Source organism: Ascaphus truei, chromosome 2 (genome assembly GCF_040206685.1).
Source record: "Ascaphus truei isolate aAscTru1 chromosome 2, aAscTru1.hap1, whole genome shotgun sequence".
Classification (NCBI taxonomy): domain Eukaryota; kingdom Metazoa; phylum Chordata; class Amphibia; order Anura; family Ascaphidae; genus Ascaphus; species Ascaphus truei.
Genome location: NC_134484.1, coordinates 408899323 through 408923689, shown reverse-complemented (window position 1 = coordinate 408923689; position 24367 = coordinate 408899323). Strand labels below are relative to the sequence as shown.

The 24367-nt window shown below is 41.8% G+C and overlaps 1 protein-coding gene across 5 annotated transcripts in view; it reads left to right on the top strand.

The window, feature by feature from the left end:
* LOC142487692 (uncharacterized) overlaps nucleotides 1-24367 on the top strand; it is a 392751-nt gene that overhangs the window by 23160 nt on the left and 345224 nt on the right. For all 5 annotated transcript variants that reach the window (XM_075587410.1, XM_075587409.1, XM_075587411.1 and 2 more), the window contains exon 7: nucleotides 2529-2636. In XM_075587410.1, the coding sequence (XP_075443525.1) occupies nucleotides 2529-2636 (108 nt within the window). The remainder of the gene's footprint in view (nucleotides 1-2528; nucleotides 2637-24367) is intronic.

Genomic DNA, 24367 nt, shown 5'->3' with positions numbered 1-24367 from the left:
AACCAGATCAATTGTTAACGGTCAAGTAAATCAAAAGTGGACTGTTCTACTTGAACCCAATGCTTATTGTTAGAATGAATATGCCAATCAATAATGGAGTTGAGGACAGAGGCGTAGTAATAAAGAAACTGTGGGGAATCCCCCAAGAGATCTACTGTAAGTCTTATTAAATGTCACTGGTTATAGTGTGTTTCCAAGTCTGGATCAGAGTCCTGAGGAGAGATTTGAGAACCACTGAAGTAAAGCAAAAGGAATCGCTGACCTGAAGACTTTGCTTTTTATATCAGAAGCAAAGGTAGATGAGGAATCTTGTTCAGATCACGTTGTTGACATGTACTCTTCCTTTGTTTACAATTGACAGAGTTTTTGCAGTAGATGTTTCAGCACAACGCTTTAACATAGGCCCTACTACTGTCCGGCCTTCCTGCCTCTCAAATGTCTCCCCTATAATCTTCCTAAACGCTGCTTCTAGAATCACTTTATTGTCTCCCAAATCTGTCTTGGCTTCTCTCCTGCTGAAATCCCTCTCCTGACTTCCTATTAAATCCTTTAACACTTGCAAAATTCTCCTTCTCTCTCTTTTAAGACACTTCTCTGTCCCTCCTTACATCTCAGCCCTAATTTCTCACTATAAACCTGATTGACTCTTGCGCTCTGCTCAAAGATGTCATTTGTCTAGCCCTTTTGTATCTGAAGCCCTTTCTGTTGCCTAAAGCCTTTCTCCTTGCCCCACACCTCAGGATTGCCTTTCCCCACATTATCCCACTAGAGCCCTCACTCCCTACTTTTTAAGGCACATCTTAGACTCATTTCTTTAATGAAGCATGTGGGTAGCTCAGTTGGCTGATACTATACATCTCTTATGCATTTGCCATGACCCGTTGCAGACGCACTTAACATAACACCCTCCCACTGTCTCTGTAAATTCCCCCTACTTGCCACTTAGATTGTAAACTCTTTGGGGCAGGGACGCCTTTTCCTTATGTCTACTTTTATGTATGAAGCATGTATTACTACAGTATGTAAAGCGCTATGTACATGCATGGCAGTATACAAATGAATATATACTGCTGCGGCCAGCTATAAGCTAACAAATGCCCGTCATTTTCCGGGGCTTTTTTCGGCTGGCGCCGAACTTGGCCGCGCGCCAGCCGCATCTTCCCTTCCTCCCTTCCTCCGGTCCGCGACCCCTGGCTGCTCCGCCTCTGCTTCCCCTGATCCCCCACACATACAGCGTGATCCCCAGCATCACGGATGCCTTCGGGATGCCGGCGGAACGGAGGCACCAGTGCCGCGTGGCTGCGCGGCACGCATCGGGGAAACACCGCACCTGCACGCGGTTTTAAATTACCCGCGGTGGCGGCCGCGTTACACTCAGGGCGGCCGCGAGTGTACATACATTCAAGACCATACATACAACCAAGACCTATGCCAAACTAGGGGTACTTTACAGGAACAAATCCTCCCTAAGTCTCCTGGTCAGAAAGCGTATCGCACAGCAGATGCTAATGCCAATTATTGACTATGGATACATAGTATATGGCTCGGCACTTCAAACCCACCTTAGCAAACTTAACACCCTCTACAATTCAATTTGTCGTTTTGTTCTCCAATGCAACTACAGTATAACACACATCACTGCGAAATGCTCAAAGAACTAGATTGGTCATCACTAGAGTCTAGGCGCAAAGTTCACCTTTCCTGTCTTGCCTTCAAATTCTTTCTGGGCAAGCTACCCAGCTACCTGAACAAGCTCCTCACCCCTACCACCTGCAGCACTTATCACCTGAGATCTGACTCCAAAAGACTGTTCATGGTCGCAAGGCTCAACAAAGTATCCGGCCGTTCCTCCTCTTACCGTGCACCCCAAAACTGGAACAACCGACCAGAGACTCTCACATCCACCACCAGCTTAAGTTCTTTCAAATCTAAGACTGTCTCACATTTTAATCTGGTCTGTAACTGTTTCATACACTTAGAATATATATTTTCTTTAACTGTGCATGCAATGTCTTGTATATAATGTATACCCTGTTCATTTATGTAACTGTATTTGTAAACATGTATTATTTGTCTTAACTCTGTGCCCAGGACATACTTGAAAACGAGAGGTAACTCTCAATGTATTACTTCCTGGTAACCTATTTTATAAATAAATAAATACATTACAATACATTTCTCATTAACAAAACTGTAATCCGATAATCGCACAGTAGTGAACTGCGCTTGATTCAATTCTGATGGTATGTAGATTTTATGTACAATTATAGTGGCTGCTCCATTACATTAGGGTGGTTCATTTATCATTGTTTGTACATTACATGGAATTGTAGTTGTTAAAAATATCATATAGTTTAAATCGTTGAGCAAGTCTTGCATCATTACGTATGATTACTTTCATTGTTAAGACTTTTAAGGCATTGATGTTACATTTTAAGATTGCTTGTTTGTTGTGGGTTTATAGAAATGATAGCTGATAAACTGTATTAAAAATACTAATAAATATACTTTTTTTTTTTTTCCTGCAGGAAGGGAAAGAATATATTTTAAAGAGCGTGGCATCATGGTTGCCAAGTATGCAAAAAAAGGAAGAGGAATTACTTAACCAGGATCCGTGTGATGTTGAGTTGTTAGAGGTAAGCATATAAAATGTAGAAAATTATTCATAGTGATGTAGCTAACGTTCATACAACCTGTGGGGCGCTCCAGCGGGGCTTACCCAAAGCATCAGTGGGAGAAGCGGCCGTTGTTGTGAATTGTGCGGGAGAACGGCGTGGGCTATCACAGTATGTTACCCACGGAGCTCTCCATGGTTTATAATAACGTTGGCTACATCTGTGGGTTACACAGGATGGGACAATGTTTCCCGGCCAGTTGTCTGGCACTATCAGTCGGTTAGTCGCTTTCATTTATGAAAAGCTATTAATACCTTTAAAACTAAGTAGTAAAAACTGTATTGCAGGCATTATTTGATGGGGGGCTTTAAATAATGTGATTTTCCATATTCAGTAAGAGATGCTGAGTGTAATCTTGTTGACAAAATAGCACTCAAAATCTGGAGCTGAATTACTTTTCTATTGCTCGTTTATCATTGTCTCTGTCTTGCACCTCATAATTGGGCTGTGTTGTAGAATTGATGAGCAATAAATTATATTGACCTCAATTCTTCATTTAAAAAAATAAATAATAAAATAAAAAAAAATATATATATACATATATATATATATAAATAAAATCAAAAATAAATAGACGATACCATTCTGTGGCTAACGAAATGCTTTTATTTGTGCGAGCTTTCGAGATACACTGATCTCTTCCGGCGGCGTTACAATGAATAAAGCAAGCAAAGGGTATACTTAAAAACAGTGTCTCTTGGAATGTTATCTGTTAATGTTAACATTCCAAGAGACACTGTTTTTAAGTATACCCTTTGTTTGCTTTATTCATTGTAACATCGCCGGAAAAAGAGATCAGTGTATCTCGAAAGCTCGCACAAATAAAAGCATTTCGTTAGCCACAGAACGGTATCGTCTATTTATTTTTGATTATTGAAGCTCGGCTAACACGGTACATATACCTCTGCATAAATATATATATATATATATATATATTTATATATATATATATATATATTTATGCAGAGGTATATATATATATATATATTTATGCAGAGGTATATATATATATCTCCTAAATAACTGTTTCCTTTTGCAACGAGACAAGCAAGTCTGCCAAACGAAATGTTCCATTTAAAAAAAGGTTCACTTTTCATAGACGGGTTAATCTGCCATTTTGTAAAAGGATTTGAAGTATTTGTGTAGTGGACCACAATCCACAGCAGTTGTAGCAAATTGAGCACGTATCTCCACAGGAAATGATTGCTGTACAAATAATAAGGTGTCAGGGAATGCTGGGCTTCTTTGTGAATTATGATTGGCTCCCTGCATCAGCTGTACATGTGGGCTGCTTTTGAAATTGCGGACGGAGAGGGATAAATTTGAAGGAACTACAATAAAAGTGCATTCTCAGTAAACATAAATATAGATCAGGAGATAAATGTCACTGATCAGTTTTCCATTGGAGATTAATTTAACTCGTACTGTTGATTTGATTTTCTTTTTTCTGAAGTTGGCCTACAAATCTTCCATGAAATTGTTTCTTGGACAGGGGCATAACCACAGCCACAGCAATATAATGTTCCTTTGGCCCATTGTTGGGAAATACAATGCCATTTGCATGTGCTCAGTAGAGTGAGTACAGTACGTGTATTTGTGTTCCTGCACATACCAAAACCCATGCTACTGCTCAGCATTTCTACAACGGATGGTTTAACTATTGTCATAAAGCGAATTCATTATGTTTCCGTAAAAAGAAAAAGTAGTGTGGTGCCACCAAGTTAATCCTTTTACAACAACTTTCTTTCATAGAGCGCTTTTCTCCTAATGTGGCTCACAGCGCTTCACAATTGCAATATAGTCCATGGTAAGCAGTGCTGCCCATAGAATTTCACAGGCACAGTTTCTGCCCAGATGAGCTTACAATCCATGCCTTGTAGTCGGAGGCAGAGGGAAATAAAGTAACTTGCCCCATGTCGCACGGAGCGAACCCCTGGGTTTGAGCCAGACTCCCTTGCTCCGTGTCATTGTTTTCAGAGTCAGTGCCTTTACTCACCGAGCCACTCCTTCAGCTCCTAGGTCAGTGGTAACCTCCATGTTAACTGTAAACTGTTCAATTACAAATCTGATTGGGCTAAGAATTTACATATTCAGTGAGACCACTCACTGGCCGAGGTTTATGTATGGCCCTAGGTTTATTTTTATTTTATTTTTTTATTTGTTTGTATTTTAGTATCACAATAAATATGGTTAATAGTTTTTGAGGACAAAAAGCTTGGAAACCATGCATTTTCTCAGAACAAAGGTATTATTCAACAGAGCAGTCTGTCATATTTCCTGTAATGTCTTTTTACGTAAAGCAAATTTGCTATTCTAATTTGTTTTCTTGTGCACAGAGCAGTGTTTTCCACCTTTTTGTGGTTAAGGAACACTATACTGTAATTATATTGTTAAATTCTGAGAAACCCCAACCCGTGTCTGAGATCTGATGCATTGTAAGGAGCCCCAACCCTCTCTAATAGCGCATCTGGGGATCAGACGCTTCATCAATTCTTCTGTATTTGGTAAATATTTCATATTATCTAAAAACTACAGGGAACCCTTTAGGGATCTCCTAGGAACCCCGGTTGAAAAACACTGTCTTAGTTATGGATGCTTTTTAAATCACACGTGTTCTGATAATTTAAAATGTTTTGACGTTTATCCTGACAATGTTGGTAACCATTATTATCTTGAGTTTAGGATCCATTTAAGTGGCTTTATCCCTGTATTACCATCCTGTATCATAGTCACTCTCCTCTGTTATAGTTAGACTGCCATTATTTTACACTGTTTTGTAAATGGGATTGCACCTGTAAGTAATCTTTGTCATGACTGTTCCTCCCCCTGTAGAAAATAGCACAGCCATCTAATTTTATGGCATTTCTCTTGAACCTTTAAATTCCTTCCAGCACATTATTTTGTGGGTACATTTTGGAAACCTATTTTGGCAAAGAAGACTCACTTTCTAAGAAGTCACTTCTTAAATATTTAATTTTAGAGAATTACTAACCAAAGTTGATTTTTTTTTTTGTATCAGCCAGCATGAAAATCTAGCCGCATTGCATATATTGTAAGTCACTGCATCTATCAGTCATGCACATACTGTAATACTGTTAATATAGCAATATCTTTCTGGAGCAATGCTATGTAAAACTTTGTTGTATTCTTGTAAATGGCAGCCATTGTGATTTTGTCATTGATAGCCCTGATCTATCTGACTAGAAGCATTCTTACCCCAGTTATGTTTGAATCCATAACCAGAGTAAAGCAATGTTGTCTATTTTGTGATATTCGTGCTCTCTTAAGTTTGCATCCAATTCTTCCAATTGCTAAACTGGAGCAGAAGTATGCAACAAAAAACAAGAGGAGTTTTTTCTTTTAAGTCATAAAACTGTCAACCCAGGGGCTGATTGATGGCAGGGCTTATGTTGTTTCAATTGGGAAGAAATAGTACATAAGTACTGCTGCGGCCGAGTTTATTCGAGCATTTGCCCGTTCTCGGCCGCAGCAGTAACCTGGCGCGCCAGAGGGTGCCGGGCGCGCGCCGAAGACACGGAGGAGCGCCCTCCGATCGGGGCTTTCTCCCTCCCGCTGCCGGGTCCGCCGGGTCCCCCGGAACCCCCTGCCGCCGTCCCCCACATCGCGGGACACCAGGGCTCCCTCGGGGAGCCCTGGACGCGCGTGCAGGGGGCGCAGGCACCGCGCGGCACGCCGAGGGAGTGCGGCTAGCATGCCGGGGCATCCCCAGGCTTGCAGAGCTAGCCGCACTCAAATAAAATGTGCCGCCTGTGTATCACCAAGGTAATATGAAAATCAGAATTCAACAGAGGTGTGTCTCGGATCAGACACGTGAATTTTAATCTTTCTATGCCAGTGACCTCTCTGGGAAGAACTTATGACGTGTGGTAATAGGGAATTCTGCTATGTTTATCTTTTTATTTTAAGAAACTGGTCTGCATTTATTATAACTGTATGTTCTTGTAATAATTTTTTTCTGTAACCCAAGCACTGTATGTTTATATATGTTAAAACAAAACTTTAATAAGTGACTCTGGACTCTGAATGAACTGTTTGCACGCTTTGTATAGAGTAAAGTAAATTTTTGGACACATTTTGCCACAACAGATTTTTTTGTGTTATGTGCATATTTTGTTTTTAATAAACAGGGACCTTAGACTCTGCAAATTTAATATTTGATATTTTTTGGGTGGATAGATATCGATTACAATCGAGTAAGGTGTAAATATGAACTAATGTGAAGTACCTTTGGAGGTGAAAGGTGAGTTGGTTAGTTTAGCCGTGTGTATTGTATAAGTCACGTGCTCACAAGTGTGCTGTTCGTGACAGATGGTATATTGGGACAGAGTGAAGGGAGATATTACTCATTTGAGGGACATTTGCAGAAGGTAAAAATTGTGTCAGCTATGTAGCTGTATATTAACCCTGGTCCCATATGCAGGTCACATGCTCACAGATGTGCTTTAGGTGACACCCTCAAAACCAAATTTATTTCAATGAGTTTGCTTTTCTTTGATAAAGCTTGTGTTTGATACTTATTCTTCTAAATTTTCCAAAGTATCTGTTCTAAAAATGGTAGATAATTTGTCACATGTCTGGGTGCATGTCTAGTTTGTGTTGCTTAATATTGCATCTTTAGAACAACACTTACCTGTATTACAGTTCTCTTTCTTGGTAAATGAAAAACCCAGCTGTGAGAGCAGTGCAACTCGATTTTGATGTTCCTGTGCCAGCAGTTTCCTTTGCATGTTCATCTTATCAGGCTGTCTCATTGTGTCGAAGAGTTCAGTCAGCTTGGATTAATGCTTAGATTGCGATGAGAAGCTGTGAGCATTGATTCTGGTAAACGGATGTCCCAATAATACAACAGTGTGGTCATTAGCAGGGCCTTTCTTTTCCATGGAAGCTAGGTTATCTCTGCACACACATGTGCTTTGTGCACTCCCTGTCTTTGGAGCCTGCTGAGGGTAACAAAGGGACTTTGTCTTCTACTTGACTGTACATCTCTCCAAAACTAATTATTTGCCTGCCTTTTATTTTTTTCCTCTGTGTCTTTTATTCTTCTGTGAAGAGGAGGGAATTTGTGGTCAGATGTACATTTGGACATTTTTCTATTGTCTCTACGTTCTAATTAGCTTTTTCTGTTTGCTATTTTCAGACAATAGATCGCATGTGTGTCTCACACTGCCGTTGCAAAGCACAAAAAACAATTATTGTTGCTAGCAAGCAGAGCAGTGGGATCTGTCTGTATACTGTAAGTGCTGAAATAGGCTTTTCAAGTATTTTGTAGATCTTAACATTTAGCTATATTCTGGGAATAATTGTTTCTGGTAAACTTTATCTGACCTAGTACTTTAATGAGCTTGGAGTCTTCATATTTAATCTACCAAGCATCAGAGCTTAATACACAGCAAGCAAAAACGCCAGCATATCCTGCCATATTTCTCTGTAGGAATGGATAAGAATCCATGGTAGGATTAGAATCGCCCTAACTGCTGCAGACCGAGTAATATACCTTGACAGACTTAATTCTGCTAGCGCTGCTTGAATTGATCAGACATGTAAATAGTTTCTTTAGGAATCTGTCACAACCCGCTTTAACTGGTATGTGATAAACACGTAGATAGTGCACTCCAACTCGAATCTGCAAGATTATTTTGGGTATGAACCTATTACCAGGCAAAAATAACATTGTACATTTTGTGGTTCCTGCAAACATTTTTATTTTTTATTAATACATGAGAATTGGGTGCATATGATTACATATTTTAAAGCTGTCCTGGCTAGGTAAATTAAAAAAAAAAAAAGAGCTTGCTGTGGTGCATGGTGCATAAATGTGAAGGATATCTATTGAAAAGGTCTCTTAATTGAATAAGTATTTTAATTTAGCTTGTTTTTATACAGCGGTTTATATTAAATAGATTGTAAGCTCTGGGGTAGGGCTTCCTATTCCTATCGTGTTCTGAAACTTTTTGTCTGTAGGAATTTAGATACCCTTTGTTTTCTTAGTTTAGTGAATTAATGTATTATTTTTACTGGTTAATTCATTAATCTGTTATTGCGCCGAATAACACATATTATGTATACTGATGTCTGTTAAATTTAACGGCAAACATGGAAATGAGTTAATAACACCAAATAACATATCCCTCATGCATATCTCACATGAGGCTGAAGCATCGTACATACAAGAGGCTAGTATCCTCAAAAAGCACCCCACGCCTCTCAATGGAACGAGGAGGCAGCGGAACGGTCCCGCTATGTGCTAAAAGCAGAAGACAGCGCAGAGGGCGAGATAACACTCTTCATTCAAAGGAAGAAAGTGTTCTCCGCCCAAAATAAAGATGGATCACTGCGTGACGGGGGCAGCTGAGGCTCTGAGTCTGAAAGAGGGAAGTTAAGGACATTACAGCAAGCCTGTGCAAGCATGAGATAAAGTACAGGTGGGGCTTTCTGTTAAGGTTTCGGGCCTCACAGACCAACAAGGAAACCCCCCTCCCCAAACGTCCGAGGAATACCTGGTCTAGACAGAGAGGGACGGCAATGCCTAAAGCCCTGGGCCCCTGAGGAGACTACTGAGGGGTCTCCCTGGGCTTGGCACAAGCTAACAGCACCCCAGAGACAATTGTGATCGAGACTGTTACTAAAAACTGGGCATCCAGGGTAGACCCAGGCAAAAAGACGCAAAACACTCTGGGACTCTGATCTCAGGAATACACCTCTATCAGGGTGGGGAGAATGGCTCAGGTTATATAGTGTTGCTTGTGGTGAAGTTGTATTGACCCATTGAATTCATAATCACATTGCTTGTCAGGTTCTAAACGTTTTACTGTAAATATCCTATTGCATAATCAGTCTAGTCTTGCAAGGTGCATAGTTAATGTAACAAACATCTGTACTGTTACATACATAGCTTCTAATTCAGAGACCAGATTATAATAGGGTGGAAGCTGGTCTCTAACGCCTCCTACTTGAGTATATATTTTTGTACCCCTTTTCAGTTACCCCATCTTCTCAAGTACACAAACCCTGACATGATTGTACTCAAGATCAGCATATCCTAGATCAGGCCTTGCCAACGCAGACGCAACACTTATCCCTTGTCATAAATAAGAAAATAGCGAAGATAAAGAAAAAAAAATGTTAGCTGCTAGAAGTTTAACTCTTTTCTCCCTAAATGTAAACAAACTAAATTCCCCGATTAAGAGAAAATATTTGCGTTGGCATACTTTTTAAAGCCAAGAATGCTGATATAGTATTAATACTGGAAACGCACCTAAATAAAAAAAAGACAAACACACACTTCAAGACAAATCCTACTCGCACATCATCCATTTACCCTCAGAGAAGAAGAAGAGTGGTAGAAATTCTGATTAGTGCAAATCTCCCCTTTAAGCTATACCATTATAACGCTGACAAAGAAGGCAGATTAATACTGATGGGTAAACTAGGCGCAGTAGACATCACTCTAGCACTTGTCAAGGTACCTAACGTGAACCACAAACAATTTTTCCACAGGAGATTTGCCAAAATTATGAACCATAAAGCGGGGAGCCTCATTATTGGAGGAGATTCTAATATCAGAACAAACAGAGAGCAGGTGCAGGAAAGCAACTCCAAAAGCTACTGAAATTATTAAGAGACGACCGTTTGGTTTATATGTGGAGAATAATGGAGAAGCTACTGTACTCCTCTTCCCATCAACAATATTCTACAATAGACGTTATATTTGTTAGCCTAGATCTGATCCCTTCTATCACAGGAGCAGAGATCTATTATAGAATGTGGTCAGATCACACACCAGTGTTACTTAAGATTTCTGGGCGTCGACAGAAAACCACAAGGACTCTATGACATCTAAATGACAGGCTGCTAGGGATACCAGATATCGGAGATAAAATCGAAGGAGAATTGACGGACTACTCCCTCTTAAACAAATCATAACAAGTCTCCCAAGCTATCCTCTGGCAGGCTCATAAAGTCATAATTAAAGAGCAACTAATAAAGATAGCATCATATTGAACGAAAAACATAATAGAACATGTACAACATTTAAACATCGGATTGCAAACACTGGAACAGACTAACATCCAACTCAAATGCACACACAATTGGACAGCAGTAGGAGAGAACTAAGGAACTGCCTTTTAGAACAAACAGAAAAAGCTATGCATTTGGATGCAACAATTATTCTACGACAGTGGATGAGGCGGACAGATTGCTAGTCAGGAACCAGAGTAACTAAATGAACAGTCAGTGTATATACACCATCAGAACAAAAGGGGGCACATTAACCCATAATCCTGAGAAAATTAGTAATGAGTTCAGGCAGTATTATTCACGCTACATTATAGACAGTGGAAACAACCCTGCACAACAAAGAGGAGCTCAATATTTAGACAAATGTTAGTTACCGGTCCTAGATATACAAACTTCAAAAACGCTGGAACAACCAATCTCTTAGGAGGTTTCCCAAGTTATTATGACATTTAAAGCATCTACAGCTCAAGAATCTAACGGCTTCACTAACTCATACTATAAAAAATATGCACTAACTGTAATTCTACACTTGTTCAAGTTATTTAATGAACTACTGAAAGAGGCACAACTACACCAGGGCATGCTGTCTGCCACAATCTGTCAAACTAAAAGATGGAAAGGACTCTTCTATTTGTCCGCATTACAGGCCAATTTAATAAATTAACTCCGATGTTACATGTTTTCCAAAAACTTTGGCCACAAGACTGAATGCAGTGTTAGAATTATTGATTCATCCAGACCAAGTAAGTTTTGTCTCCGAAAGGCAATCAGCTGATAACGTGTGTAGGATTGTGGACATTATTCACAACTATCATGCACATTGAACCCCTACTGTGATCCTAGGTTTGGATGCTGAGAAGGCCTTTGACAGGGTTAGTTGGCTGTTCATGTTTCAGGTCCTTAAAATAACGGGCCACACCCTAACTTCCAAACAGGCTCTTTATATCTCAAGCTCTTTATAGCTCCCCCCAAACTAAAGACTTCAGGCTTCCTCTTCAAGCTGTTCGCAATAAAAAATGGAACATGACAGGGATGCCCAATCTCCCCGCTATTCTTTGCCCTAGTAATTGAGGCTCTAGTATCCACAATCAGATTGAATTAAACAATGAAAGGATTATGGATAGGAGGCAAAGTGTATCAGATCTTGTGGTTTGGTGACGATGTACTTCTGTCATTAGTAAGCCCTTAGATCTTATCTAAGCTCTTCAAGGAAATTGACATTTTCAGCAAACTATCCAACTTTAAAATTAACAGCACCAAGTCAGAGGTTCTGGGACACATAGACACCGAGACACAATATAAAATACATACACAATCTTAAATAAATTGGAAGGAAGCGAGTATTAAGTATTTAGGGGTATGCATTACAAAAAGATACAAGGACCTTTATGCCCACAATTATCCCCCCCTTAATTAAAATATCGTGGTCAGAGAGAAATGTATCTGTGAAAAGCAATGCACAGTATTGCCCAGGACCCTAAACCTTTTCCAGATACATCAGTCCCTATGTCTGTAATGAAATATCTTCAAAGGTCATTATCACGTTTTATATGGAATGGTAGGAAACCCAGAATCAAGCATACAACCATGGGTACATTTCCCAACTGCAGAAATGCAGGTATAGTTTACCTGCAAAGATTTTTTTTATTTTTTAAGGGCGCAGTGGTGAGCTCTTTTTCAGGATTTTCTTGAAAACATTCCCCCCACAAGCCTTTCTATCAATATCTCCAACTAACACATTTTACTTTCTCACTAGATAAAGAAAAACAGACGAGTAGACCTTTATCAGTATTCAAATCACTTTATTGCGGCGCAAAGAACAATAATAGGACGGTTTCTCTGTTTTATAGTTAACAACTAGTGAAGGATGGCCTGGGAAAAAACAGACTGATGATGCAGAAGGAGTGGCTCAGTGAGTAAAGACATTGGCTGTCACTGAGTTTGAAGCAGGGGAACCTGGTTAAATTCCCGGTGTCGGCTCCTTGTGACCTTGGGCAAGTCACTTTATCTCCCTGTGCCTCAGGCACCAAAACATAGATTGTAAGTCCACGGGACAGGGCCTGCAAAATGTCTCTGTAAAGCGCTACGTAAAACTAGCAGTGCTATACAAGAACATGCTATTATTATTATTATTATTATTGCAGTGGGAGAGGGATTTAGAAGGAGAGACTGAAGGGGAAGGCTCGGAGGATAAATTTGAAAGGACAGATACATCCTCCATTGGTTTGGCTGAAAGGCTGTAATTTAAAAGTTCTACATAGGTGACATCTCACAGGCTCTATCTTATGTCCGCGACTCACACACCTGACTGCTGGAGAGGGTGCGGAAATAGAGGTACTTTCCTGTACATTTGTTGATCCTGTCCCAAAGTGTGAGACCTATGGAAAAAGATAAGTGTTTATTGGTAGTGTCACAGGTGAGGATATCCCAGTCAACTCATGACAGATTAGCGCACCCCCTCCAACCCCCCCCCATCCCCTCTTTTCTTTCCATATCCATCCCTTCCCAAACCCTTAAACTTTTGATATAAACCTTGAAAAGCAAATAAAGAAAAAGTGCACTAGAGAAGGAGCGGATGAGATGTGAGGGAATAGAATCGGGGGCAAGTTGTAGGGTGATATAATTAGGAGCACAGGGCAATCATCCTCCGTCACCGGTGAAAGTGAATGGAGGGTGGTTGTAGATGTGCAAAGGGAGGTAGGTGGTGTATGTGGAGCCTGACCTGAAGAGATGTCATGTTTGATGGACACATTTATTCATTAGGAAAGGATACCCCAATCAGGCACTACTGCATTTTAATGAATAACCAATTTTTCCTCACTGTCCATCAGGCAGCAAGACTCCACCTCAAGGTAAGAACAGAAGAAACTTGCAGGATAGGAAGAAATCTTGTTTTGTTTTCTTCTGTCCTACCCGGAGGTAGGAGTCTGCACTGTTTTGTTATTTTTTTGAGACTCCCATAGGGAGTTTCAGGCTGTCAAGTAACCACCTAATAGTTGTGTTAACTGAGGGAAGAGGGGTTCTCAGATTCCAGGCTCCAAGCGGAGTATGTGGAGTCGGCTCATAAATTGAGGCTGGTTACCCACAGACTGAGCATCTCCTTTTAGGTGCAGCGGTCTGGTATTCGTTATCCAGCATCCCCTGAACCACAGGTGTCTGCTACCCACCGATGGATAGAAAGGGAGAGCTCGGGGCTACTTACAATGCAGGCACAGCCTGGTGTCTACCTTCTAGAAGTTTCCTGTTAAGAGGTGTCTAGTCTGGTACAGTAGTTGTAACAAACTCAGTAGTTGTAACAAACTCAAGAATTCAGAAAGATGGATTGCTGCTTGTTCTGTTTTCAGGGGAAAAAGGCATCCAAGTGATTAGTTGCAAGGTGGGTCATAGAAACAATTCCCATAGCATATCAACAATGTTTCAGTGACGGAAGGATTAAAAGCACACTCAACGAGAGCAGTACAAAGTTCCAGTGCAGACAAAGCACAAGCCTCAGCAGAGCAAATCTGCAAAGCAGCCACATGGAATTGATGTACAGGCATCTCAAGATTCCAGCTTTCGGCTGGAATGTACTGTAGATGGTTATACTATGGATGAATATGTTTTCCTGTTCTGTATTGTTGCATTTCTATTGCTGTAATAAATCCCAATGGTGCTGCCTAATGGACGGTGAGGAAAGGGAATATGTGGCTTACCAAAACTGTATTTTCTTTCAGTCCATCATGGTAGCACATAGCTCACCATTCCCTTGCTTTACTTGTGTAATAATAAAGATTATCGCATGGTGAAATTCTGTAGCAATAAATATTTGTTTCTGAGTATTACAGTCAAAAACACTGCTAAGAAAGGGGGAGGGGATCACTTGTATACCTCCTGATGCAAGTGTCTTCCTGTCCTACATCGCGTGGTGCATTCTATGACCCAGTGGTTCTGCCATGATGGACTGAAGGAAAATAGTTTTTTTTGGAAAGCCAAACTTTCCCTATTCATTTCGTTAGCCACCCCACAGTGTTTTTTCAGATTTTAGGGACAATAAATACATATCTCTTATATGTGAATGAGTGAGTGATGAGCTGGTATTTCCTAAAACATGTCCTAACACTGCCCACAATTTTCAATTTGGCCCAGTATCTGAAGAGATTACACAAGCGCTCCTCAAACTAAAACTAAGCAGCCAATGCGGACCTGACTTACTACAATCTAGGTTCCTACGACTTGGTGCCACAGCAATTGCCAAACCAATTGCTTCCATAGTCAACTCTATCCTGTCTGCAGGCCATATCCCTAAGGCCTGGAAAACTGCCAGAGTTGTCCCAATCTTCAAAAGTGGGGACAAAAACACTGTCTCAAACTACAGGCCAATCTCACTTCTCCCAATTCTATCCAAAGTCATGGAAAAATGTGTCCACTCCCAATTAAGTGATTACTATACCAAGACAAATTTCCCTAGCCAATTCCAATCTGGCTTTCATCCCAAACACTCCACCGTAACTACCCTGCTAAAAGTTTGCAAAGAAATCCATTGTGGAATGGAACGGGGACAACTCACTGGTGCAGTATTCCTAGATTTTGCAAAGGCTTTTGATACAGTTGATCATGCTATTTTGCTTAACAAACTCCAAAGCTCTGGAATAGGGAAGCATGCTTTAAACTGGTTTCAGTCCTACCTATCAGGAAGATCCCAACATGTGTCCATCTCAGGCTCTAACTCCAACCCCCTGGATATCACCTGTGGTGTACCGCAAGGCTCTGTTCTGGGGCCCCTACTCTTCTCAGTGTTCATTAATGATCTTCCCACAGCTTGTAAGGAAGCCTCAATACACATGTATGCAGATGACACAATCCTATATGCACACAGCCATAGCCTCTCTGACCTTCAACACATACTTCAGTCTGACTTTTTGAGACTCGAAAACTGGATTTCCCAAAAACAAACTGTTTTTAAACACTGACAAGACTGTAACAATGGTATTTGGGACCAAGACTAAATTTTTAAAGCTTCCAGCAACTGAGCTCCAGATTAGAACCAACGCTAACACCACCCTAACCCCTGTCACTAGTTTTAAATACCTGGGCTTATGGTTTGACTCCCACTTAACATTCGGAATGCACATTGATACCCTGACAACCAAGACCTATGCCAAACTAGGGGTACTTTACAGGAACAAATCCTCCCTAAGTCTCCTGGTCAGAAAGCGTATCGCACAGCAGATGCTAATGCCAATTATTGACTATGGAGACATAGTATATGGCACGGCACCTCAAACCCACCTTAGCAAACTTGACACCCTCTACAATTCAATTTGTCGTTTTGTTCTCTAATGCAACTACAACACACATCACTGCGAAATGCTCAAAGAACTAGATTGGTCATCACTAGAGTCTAGGCGCAAAGTTCACCTTTCCTGTCTTGCCTTTAAATTCTTTATGGGCAAGCTACCCAGCTATCTGAACAAGCTCCTCACCCCTACCACATACAGCACTTATCACCTGAGATCAGACTCCAAAAGACTGTTCATGGTCCCAAGGCTCAACAAAGTATCCGTCCGTTCCTCCTTCTCTTACCGTGCACCCCAAAACTGGAACAACCTACCAGAGACTCTCACACCCACCACCAGTTTAAGTTCTTTCAAATCTAAGGCTGTCTCACACTTTAATCTGGTCTGTAACTGTTTCATTCGCCCATAATACATATTTTCTTTAACTGTGCATGTAATGTCTTGTATATAATGTATACCCTGTTCATTTATGTAACTGTATTTGTAACCATGTATTATTTGTCTTAACTCTGTGCCCAGGACATACTTGAAAACGAGAGGTAACTCTCAATGTATTACTTCCTGGTAAAATATTTTATAAATAACTAAATAACTGCGGTGTCCTGAGAAACCCTGCTTTTATCCCCTGCTTTTAAAGGACTATGCATTTTGAGCCTTGAAGTGGTCATGGTGGACTTTTTGTTATAACAATTCAGTGCAGAAACTTCCCACATCCTCACAAAGGAAGATAACACGGTCAAGGTCACTGTCAGAAGAAGGTGAAGGGTGAGAGATAAAATGTAGGTTAATGAAAGCTTCCTAGGAGCTCCTCCACTTGCCAGAGATTAGGTAGCTTGCACACAGTGTTTTATAATATTATGTTTATGCACATTGCCTGTACTATTTTAGAGAGCAGTGCTCATATGCTGTATAAATGTGATCAGACCAAACCTTTACTGACCCCTTCAGCTGTGATGGTGCTAAAGTATTACATTAGGTGTTTTATATGCTTCCTTGCCATTTGAGTTGTTGCTGCAGAATTCTTAACTCTGAATAAGATGCATGCGGCACAAGGGAAATACAAATATATTCACGCCAGTGTAATCCAGTTATGGTTTCAGGAAAGGGCTTTGGTTGTCATAGTCCTTGGCAGAGTTGCAATGATTTTCGTACTAAATCTCCTGTATAAGGCTGCCCGACATGCGGCCTTTACAAGTCACAGTGGGGCACGCAGATTTATTTGTTCTTTATGCTTATAAGAAAACATTGCAAAATTGAATGATTTACCTCGAACGTGGAATGTTTCAGGAGAATTAATATTATTATTTTTTACCACCAGGTGGCAGGAAAACCACATCTTCAGTTTATTAATTAGATCTTTATTCGTATACAGTTTTATTCCATGACAAACTAAAAGCATACTGAAGGGTAATAACCGCCCTACAAATTGTGTGTAACATTAGGCTATTTATTGCCAGAGTGACTCATTAGAATGCTTTTTTTTATTATTGTTAATATGTGATACTCCCTCTAGCAAAGTTAACCATCTTGTCTCCCGGTAGCTACGTTATCGTCTCACTCGTCTATTGTCACTTATGAGTGACTACAAGATACAGGCATACCCCGGTTTAAGGACACTCGCTTTAAGTACACTCGCGAGTAAGGACGTATCGCCCAATAGGCAAACGGCAGCTCACGCATGCGCCTGTCAGCACATCCTGAACAGCAATACCGGCTCCCTTCCTGTACCGAAGCTGTGCGCAAGCGGAGAGACTATAGAGCCTGTTACAAATGCATTATATACATCAGTTATGCACGTATATGACGATTGCAGTACAGTACATGCATCGATAAGTGAAAAAAGGTAGTGCTTCACTTTCAGTACATTTTCGCTTTTACATACATGCTCTGGACCCATTGTGTATGTTAATGTGGGGTATGCCTGTATGTTCTACATCTTTTCCTCTCTAAGTTTTTCTTTTGCTTGACTTTCAGATGATTCATTCAGTAGATTTGTCTGTCAGTAATTAGCAGTAATAAAGTAGGTTTTAATTTTCACTTCTCTACTGGTCCTGTACTATTATACTGCAGCCTACAAAATGGAAATACTTTAGGTTGTTTATTTAATTATTTTATTTATTTATAAAATGTTTTACCAGGAAGTAATACATTGAGTTACCTCTCGTTTTCAAGTATGTCCTGGTCATAGAGTTAAAATGACAAATAATACATGGTTACAAATACAGTTACATAAGTGAACATGGTATACATTATATATACGACTTTGCATGCACAGTTAGAGATAATATATATTATAGGAGTATGTAACAGTTACAGACCAGATTAAAATATGAGACAGCTTTAGTTCTGAAAGAACTTAGACTGGTGGTGGATGTGAGAGTCTCCGATAGATTGTTCCAGTTTTGGGGTGCACGGTAATAGGAGGAGGAGCTGCCGGATACTTTCCTGAACTTTGGGATCATGAACAGTCTTTTGGAGTCAGATCTCAGATGATAAGTGCTGCATGTGGTAGGGGTGAAGAGCTTGTTCAGTAGGGCGGGTAGCTTGCCCAGAAAGTATTTGAAGGCAAGACAGGAAAGATGAACTTTGCGCCTAGACTCAAGTGATGACCAATCTAGTTCTTTGAGCATTTCACAGTGATGTGTGTTGTAGTTGCATTGGAGAACAAAATGGCATATTGAATTGTAGAGGGTATCACATTTGCTAAGGTGGGTTTGGGGTGCCGTGCCATATACCATATCCCCATAGTCGATAATTGGCATTAGCATCTGCTGTGCGATACGCTTTCTGACTGAAAGACTGAATAGCGCACTCTATATTCATGGTAGACAACTGTGTAAGAAGTTATCCATCTGCAATGTATGATTCTCTTAAGTAACCTGGCTCATTGATGGAGGAAAAGTAAGCTCACACGTACACAGAAAACTATATGTCCTGTCAAGCAATGTGCATTGCTGCTACAATAGTTAAAATACTCAATTAAGTAATCAACACTGTACAATCTATTTACAAATTCAGACATTTAATGATGATCACTTTTAATATAGTACTGACTTTAAGACTGTATCCATGGTTCAATAATATCTCTCGCATAAATACATATTGAGTTCTTGATTTTTATGGAATTTGTGCGCAAGATCTTTTATTATCTAAATTCAATTAGATATTTTATTACATTGTCACTCTTGGATCCAGATTTGAATGACTGTAATTCTCAAACAAACCTATTAAACATGGTGTTTGAACTTTTTCCAACCATTGTTATAGAATGTACTCAAAGTGCAGCACCCTTCCTTGGTGTTATTAAACACTTTTTCTCTGTACCCTCTTCTCATCTTGGTTTTCTGGATGACATCTTATTGTAAAATGATCCCGCCTTGTGAAAGGGTCTGACAGATAATAAGGCATGTTATCTAGTTCTAGTTTGAGAAGAAAACGTAGCTTCTTCTTTTCTAAACCGTGTCAACTGTAATGAACCATACCATTTTGGTCAACAAATGATTTAACATGAGAGTCCATATTTTCTACATTGTGAAGGACAGGTTACCACCACTGCTATTTATAGTTTTTTAAACAAGCTGAGAGAACATCTGCAAATTTCCAAACTATCATTATAAACTCTGCTTAAATATCTAGTGCAAGAAGGTGTTCCTCAGTGGAGGTGCTTCTCTGATATGCCACATAAATCAACACATGAGGGAACACCCATTGCTGTAATTGCTACTCCGTCAAACACCAAATAATAGAGAGAAAATCAATTCTTCTTGCCTAAGCATACCTGTTTCTGTGTACATTTCCGTGTAGCTTCTGTCACTTAATAATGCCCCATTCTCTGTTAACAGTTTCAGGAACCCCTCTGCTCTGTCAATGGCTTGTTGATTTACAGCAGGGGTGGCCCACTCCAGTTCTCAAGGGCCACCAACAGGCCAGGTATTGGGGATATCCCTGCTTCAGCACAGATGGCTCAATGATTGAGCCACTTGTGCTGAAGCAGGGATATCCTTAAAACCTAACCTGTTGGCGGTCTTTGAGGAATGGAGTTGGCCACCCCCAATTTACAGTATGCAAGAATGGAAGTCACTTTACTTACAGTATGCTGAAAAAAGAGCCGTGCCTTGAAATGTGCACCAACATTATTTCTTAAAATGCTGAAAACATCCTTTTGCCGGTAATGTGGCAACTACACTTGGTTGTGACTAGATCAGTATGTATAGCTAATAATGTGCCAATTTTATGCTGCATTTATGCCTATTACTATTTTTAAGTATTCATTCACTAAGAAGGCAGTTTTATCTACATAAAAGCACAGCTGTGATGTTCAGTGTCACTTGTAGCTTTAGCATTTGTTTCATTATAGTAACAATTCAAATGCTAAACTGATGCTGGGAACTGAAAGCACTTTAGAATAAGTGGGGGAAAAGTTCATGTTTTTAAATGCTTGAGTTGAGTGGACTATTAATACCTGTAATTTGAAGCACAATTCAATTGAGGTAGCAGCTAGGGAGCAGCATTCTCTCGCTTTGCATACTGACATTGGTTTTGTACGAAATCCACAATACTAGGTGCTGGCAATCTTTAGTTTAGTTGGTAAAACCACTAAGGTATAAAAATGATTATTGGAGCATTGCGTCAGTACTTCGGTTATACAGATTACATTTGGGATAATTGTTGGTAAGAATGGTTACATTCCAACACTGAAATCACACACTTGGTGTCCAATGTTTTCTGTAGTTAAATAAAATGCCATGAACCTTTTCTCTTTGGGATTAATTAATCTGTTTAAGAATTGGGTTAATGATCTGCACTTTCACAGGTGGTTTTGTAAGGACCATGCCTTTATTGTATGGGTCAATGTTTCTGATGTTCAGTTTAAAGAGCATCAAAGAAGCTTACCCAGGTAGTTTCTGAAATCTTGGTATAATACTATTATTCTTTTACTATAGATGTGATATTTAAGTAATAATCCCTGAAGAGAGGGTATTACTGGCCAATAATGCCCTGGCTGGAAGAGTTGAAGGCCCAAGGCGAAGCCGAGGGACTTTAACCCAGCCAGGACATTATTGGCCAGTAATTCCTGTTCTGAGGGGATTATTACTATTATAGGCTAAATGTAGTTTTTTTTAATTTTTTAAATTTTTCATAAGAAAGATACATTTTTGTAGTCACATTGATTTTTATCAGCATGATTGTCTACATTCTTATGCTTTTACTGCAAGTTTATTAAAAGGAAATTGTACATACACACAGGCCCCTCTATATATATATCTATATCTATATATATATATATATATATATATATATATATATATATATATATATATATATATATATATATATATATATACAGTGTTCGACAATTATATACATTTACTCGCCCGGGGCGGGTAGATTTAACTCCCGGGCGAGTAAATATTGGCCCAAGCAGCACACGTGTGTTTTTTAAATTTCCCGCGCTCGCGCTGCTGCTTTTCCCGCGCTCGCGCTGGAGAAAAAAAAAAAAAGCCGGAGGCGGGTTCATGTTGCTGGGGGAGATTACCCCGCCTCCGGCTCTCTGAGCAGTGGCCTTCCTCCTCAGCGCTTCTACTCCTCCCCCTTCCGGCAGCCAGCCGCTTCCATGCCTGTCTGCCTCAGGCCCCTGCAGGGCCATCTGTCACCCCTCCCATCGGGCCATCCGCCCCCCCTCGCATCGGGCCACCCGCCCCCCCTCACACCGGGCCACCCGCCCCCCCTCGCACCGGGCCATCCGCCCCCCCCCTCGCACCGGGCCATCCGCCCCCCCCCTCGCACCGGGCCACCCACCCCCCCCTCGCACCGGGCCATCCGCCCCCCCCTTGCATCGGGCCATCCGCCACCCCCCCACCCTCACACCAATCTCTCCCGGCCTCCGTGACCCCCCCCCTCACCCCACGCGGCGTCGGTGTGCCGCCTCTACGGACAGTCTGCCGATCTGGCTCTTCTCCCTGCTCTAAGCAGGGGAAATCCCCTACCGGAGCCTCTCCCTGCTCTAAGCAGGGGAAATCCCCTAACGGTGCCTCTCCCTGCTCTAAGCAGGGGAAATACCCTACCGGAGCCTCTCCCTGCTCTAAGCAGGGGAAATACCCTAACGGTGCCTCTCCCTGCTCTAAGCAGGGGAAATACCCTACCGGCCCTTCTACATCTATCAGTGAATACTGCGGTGTCGGCGTCCCACTCTGGAGGGGGCGCGGCCCCTTGCAGAGGCCCTCTTGCCGTGCGGAGGCCCCCGCTGCCATGTGCGACCCCCTGCCTTACGGGTGAGTGTTTGTGTGTGTGAGTGACAGACTGTGATTGTGTGATTGGGAGTTTGTCTGAGTGAGTGTGTCTGAGTGAGTGTGAGTGTGTCACCCTCTCTCCCTCTCCCTGTGTCACCCTCCCTCTCCCTGTGTCACCCTCCCTCTCCCTGTGTCACCCTCCCTCTCCCTGTGTCACCCTCCCTCTCCCTGTGACACCCTCCCTCTCCCTGTGTCACCCTCCCTCTCCCTGTGTCACCCTCCCTCTCCCTGTGTCACCCTCCCTCTCCCTGTGTCACCCTCCCTCTCCCTGTGTCACCCTCTCTCTCCCTGTGTCACCCTCCCTCTCCCTGTGACACCCTCCCTCTCCCTGTGTCACCCTCCCTCTCCCTGTGTCACCCTCCCTCTCCCTGTGTCACCCTCCCTCTCCCTGTGTCACCCTCCCTCTCCCTCCCTCTCCCTGTGTCACCCTCCCTCTCCCTGTGTCACCCTCTCTCTCCCTGTGTCACCCTCTCTCCCTCTCCCTGTGTCACCCTCTCCCTGTATCACCCTCTCTCTCCCTGTGTCACCCACCATCTCCCTCTGTCACCCTCTCCCTGTGTCACCCACCATCTCCCTCTGTCACCCTCTCCCTGTGTCACCCACCCTCTCCCTGTGTCACCCACCCTCTCCCTGTCACCCTCCCTCTCCCTGTGTCGCCCTCCCTCTCCCTGTGTCGCCCTCCCTCTCCCTGTGTCGCCCTCCCTCTCCCTGTGTCGCCCTCCCTCTCCCTGTGTCGCCCTCCCTCTCCCTGTGTCGCCCTCCCTCTCCCTGTGTCGCCCACCCTCTCCCTCTCCGTGTCACCCACCCTCTCCCTGTGTCACCCACCCTCTCCCTCTCCGTGTCACCCACCCTCTCCCTGTGTCACCCTCCATCTCCCTGTGTCACCCTCTCCCTCTCCCTGTGTCACCCTCCCTCTCCCTGTGTCACCCTCCCCCTCTCCCTGTGTCACCCACCCTCTCCCTGTGTCACTCCCTCTCCCTGTGTCACCCACCCTCTCCCTGTCACCCTCCCCCTCTCCCTGTGTCACCCTCCCCTCTCCCTGTGTCACCCTCCCCTCTCCCTGTGTTGTTCTGACTAGGAATTTATTAAATGTATTTTATTTATATATTTTATTTTAAAGCGGGGTTGGGGGCGGGACTATGGGCGGGACTAGGTGGCGAGTAGATTTTTTGGTTGGGCGAGTAGATTTTTTGGTTATTTGTCGAACACTGTATATATATATATATATATATATATACAGTGGTTGACAAATCACAAAAAAATCTACTTGCCACACAAAAAAATCTACTCGCCACCTAGTACCAAACGTGTGCTGCTTGGGCCAATATTTACTCGCCCGGGGGTTAAATCCACTCGCCCGGGGCGAGCAAATGTATAGGTTTGTCGAACACTGTATATATATATATATATATATATATATATATATATATATATATATATATATATATATATATATATATATATGCAAATACAACTGTATGCTCATCTGCATGTCTTAGGCAGGTCTGCAACCCCGCCTTTCCCCATTATCACCCAGCATACAGCACTTCCACTGCAGCAAGGGATTCTGGGAAATGACATGCAAATGAGCACACAGTGTGACTTTTTGCCTCAAAAACCATTTTTAACATGGTTCCCTATAGGCTATATATATATATAATCAAAAAATAAATAGATTATACCGTTCTGTGGCTAACGAAATGCTTTTATTTGTGCGAGCTTTCGAGATACACCGATCTCTTCTTCCGGCGATGTTACAATGAATGAAGCAAGGATTACTTAAAAACAGTGTCTCTTGGAATGTTATCTGTGCTGGTCCTTCCCCCGATGTGGATGTGTTTTATGTCTAGAGGTGTCAAAGGGTTACTGAAAGCAAGTGAAGAAAGAGTGTGTATGTGTATCAGTGTGAATAAGAATGAATGGAGAGCCCACAGTATAAACAGTGCTCTACACAAGGTGTGTGTGGAGTGAGAGGGGATATAAATGGTGTGGGTGGGTGTGGAAATGTGAGAGTTTGTATCACAACTAAAAGTGTGTGTGGATACTATGTGGTCCCTATTGGTGTATAGGGATGGAAAAATAAGGA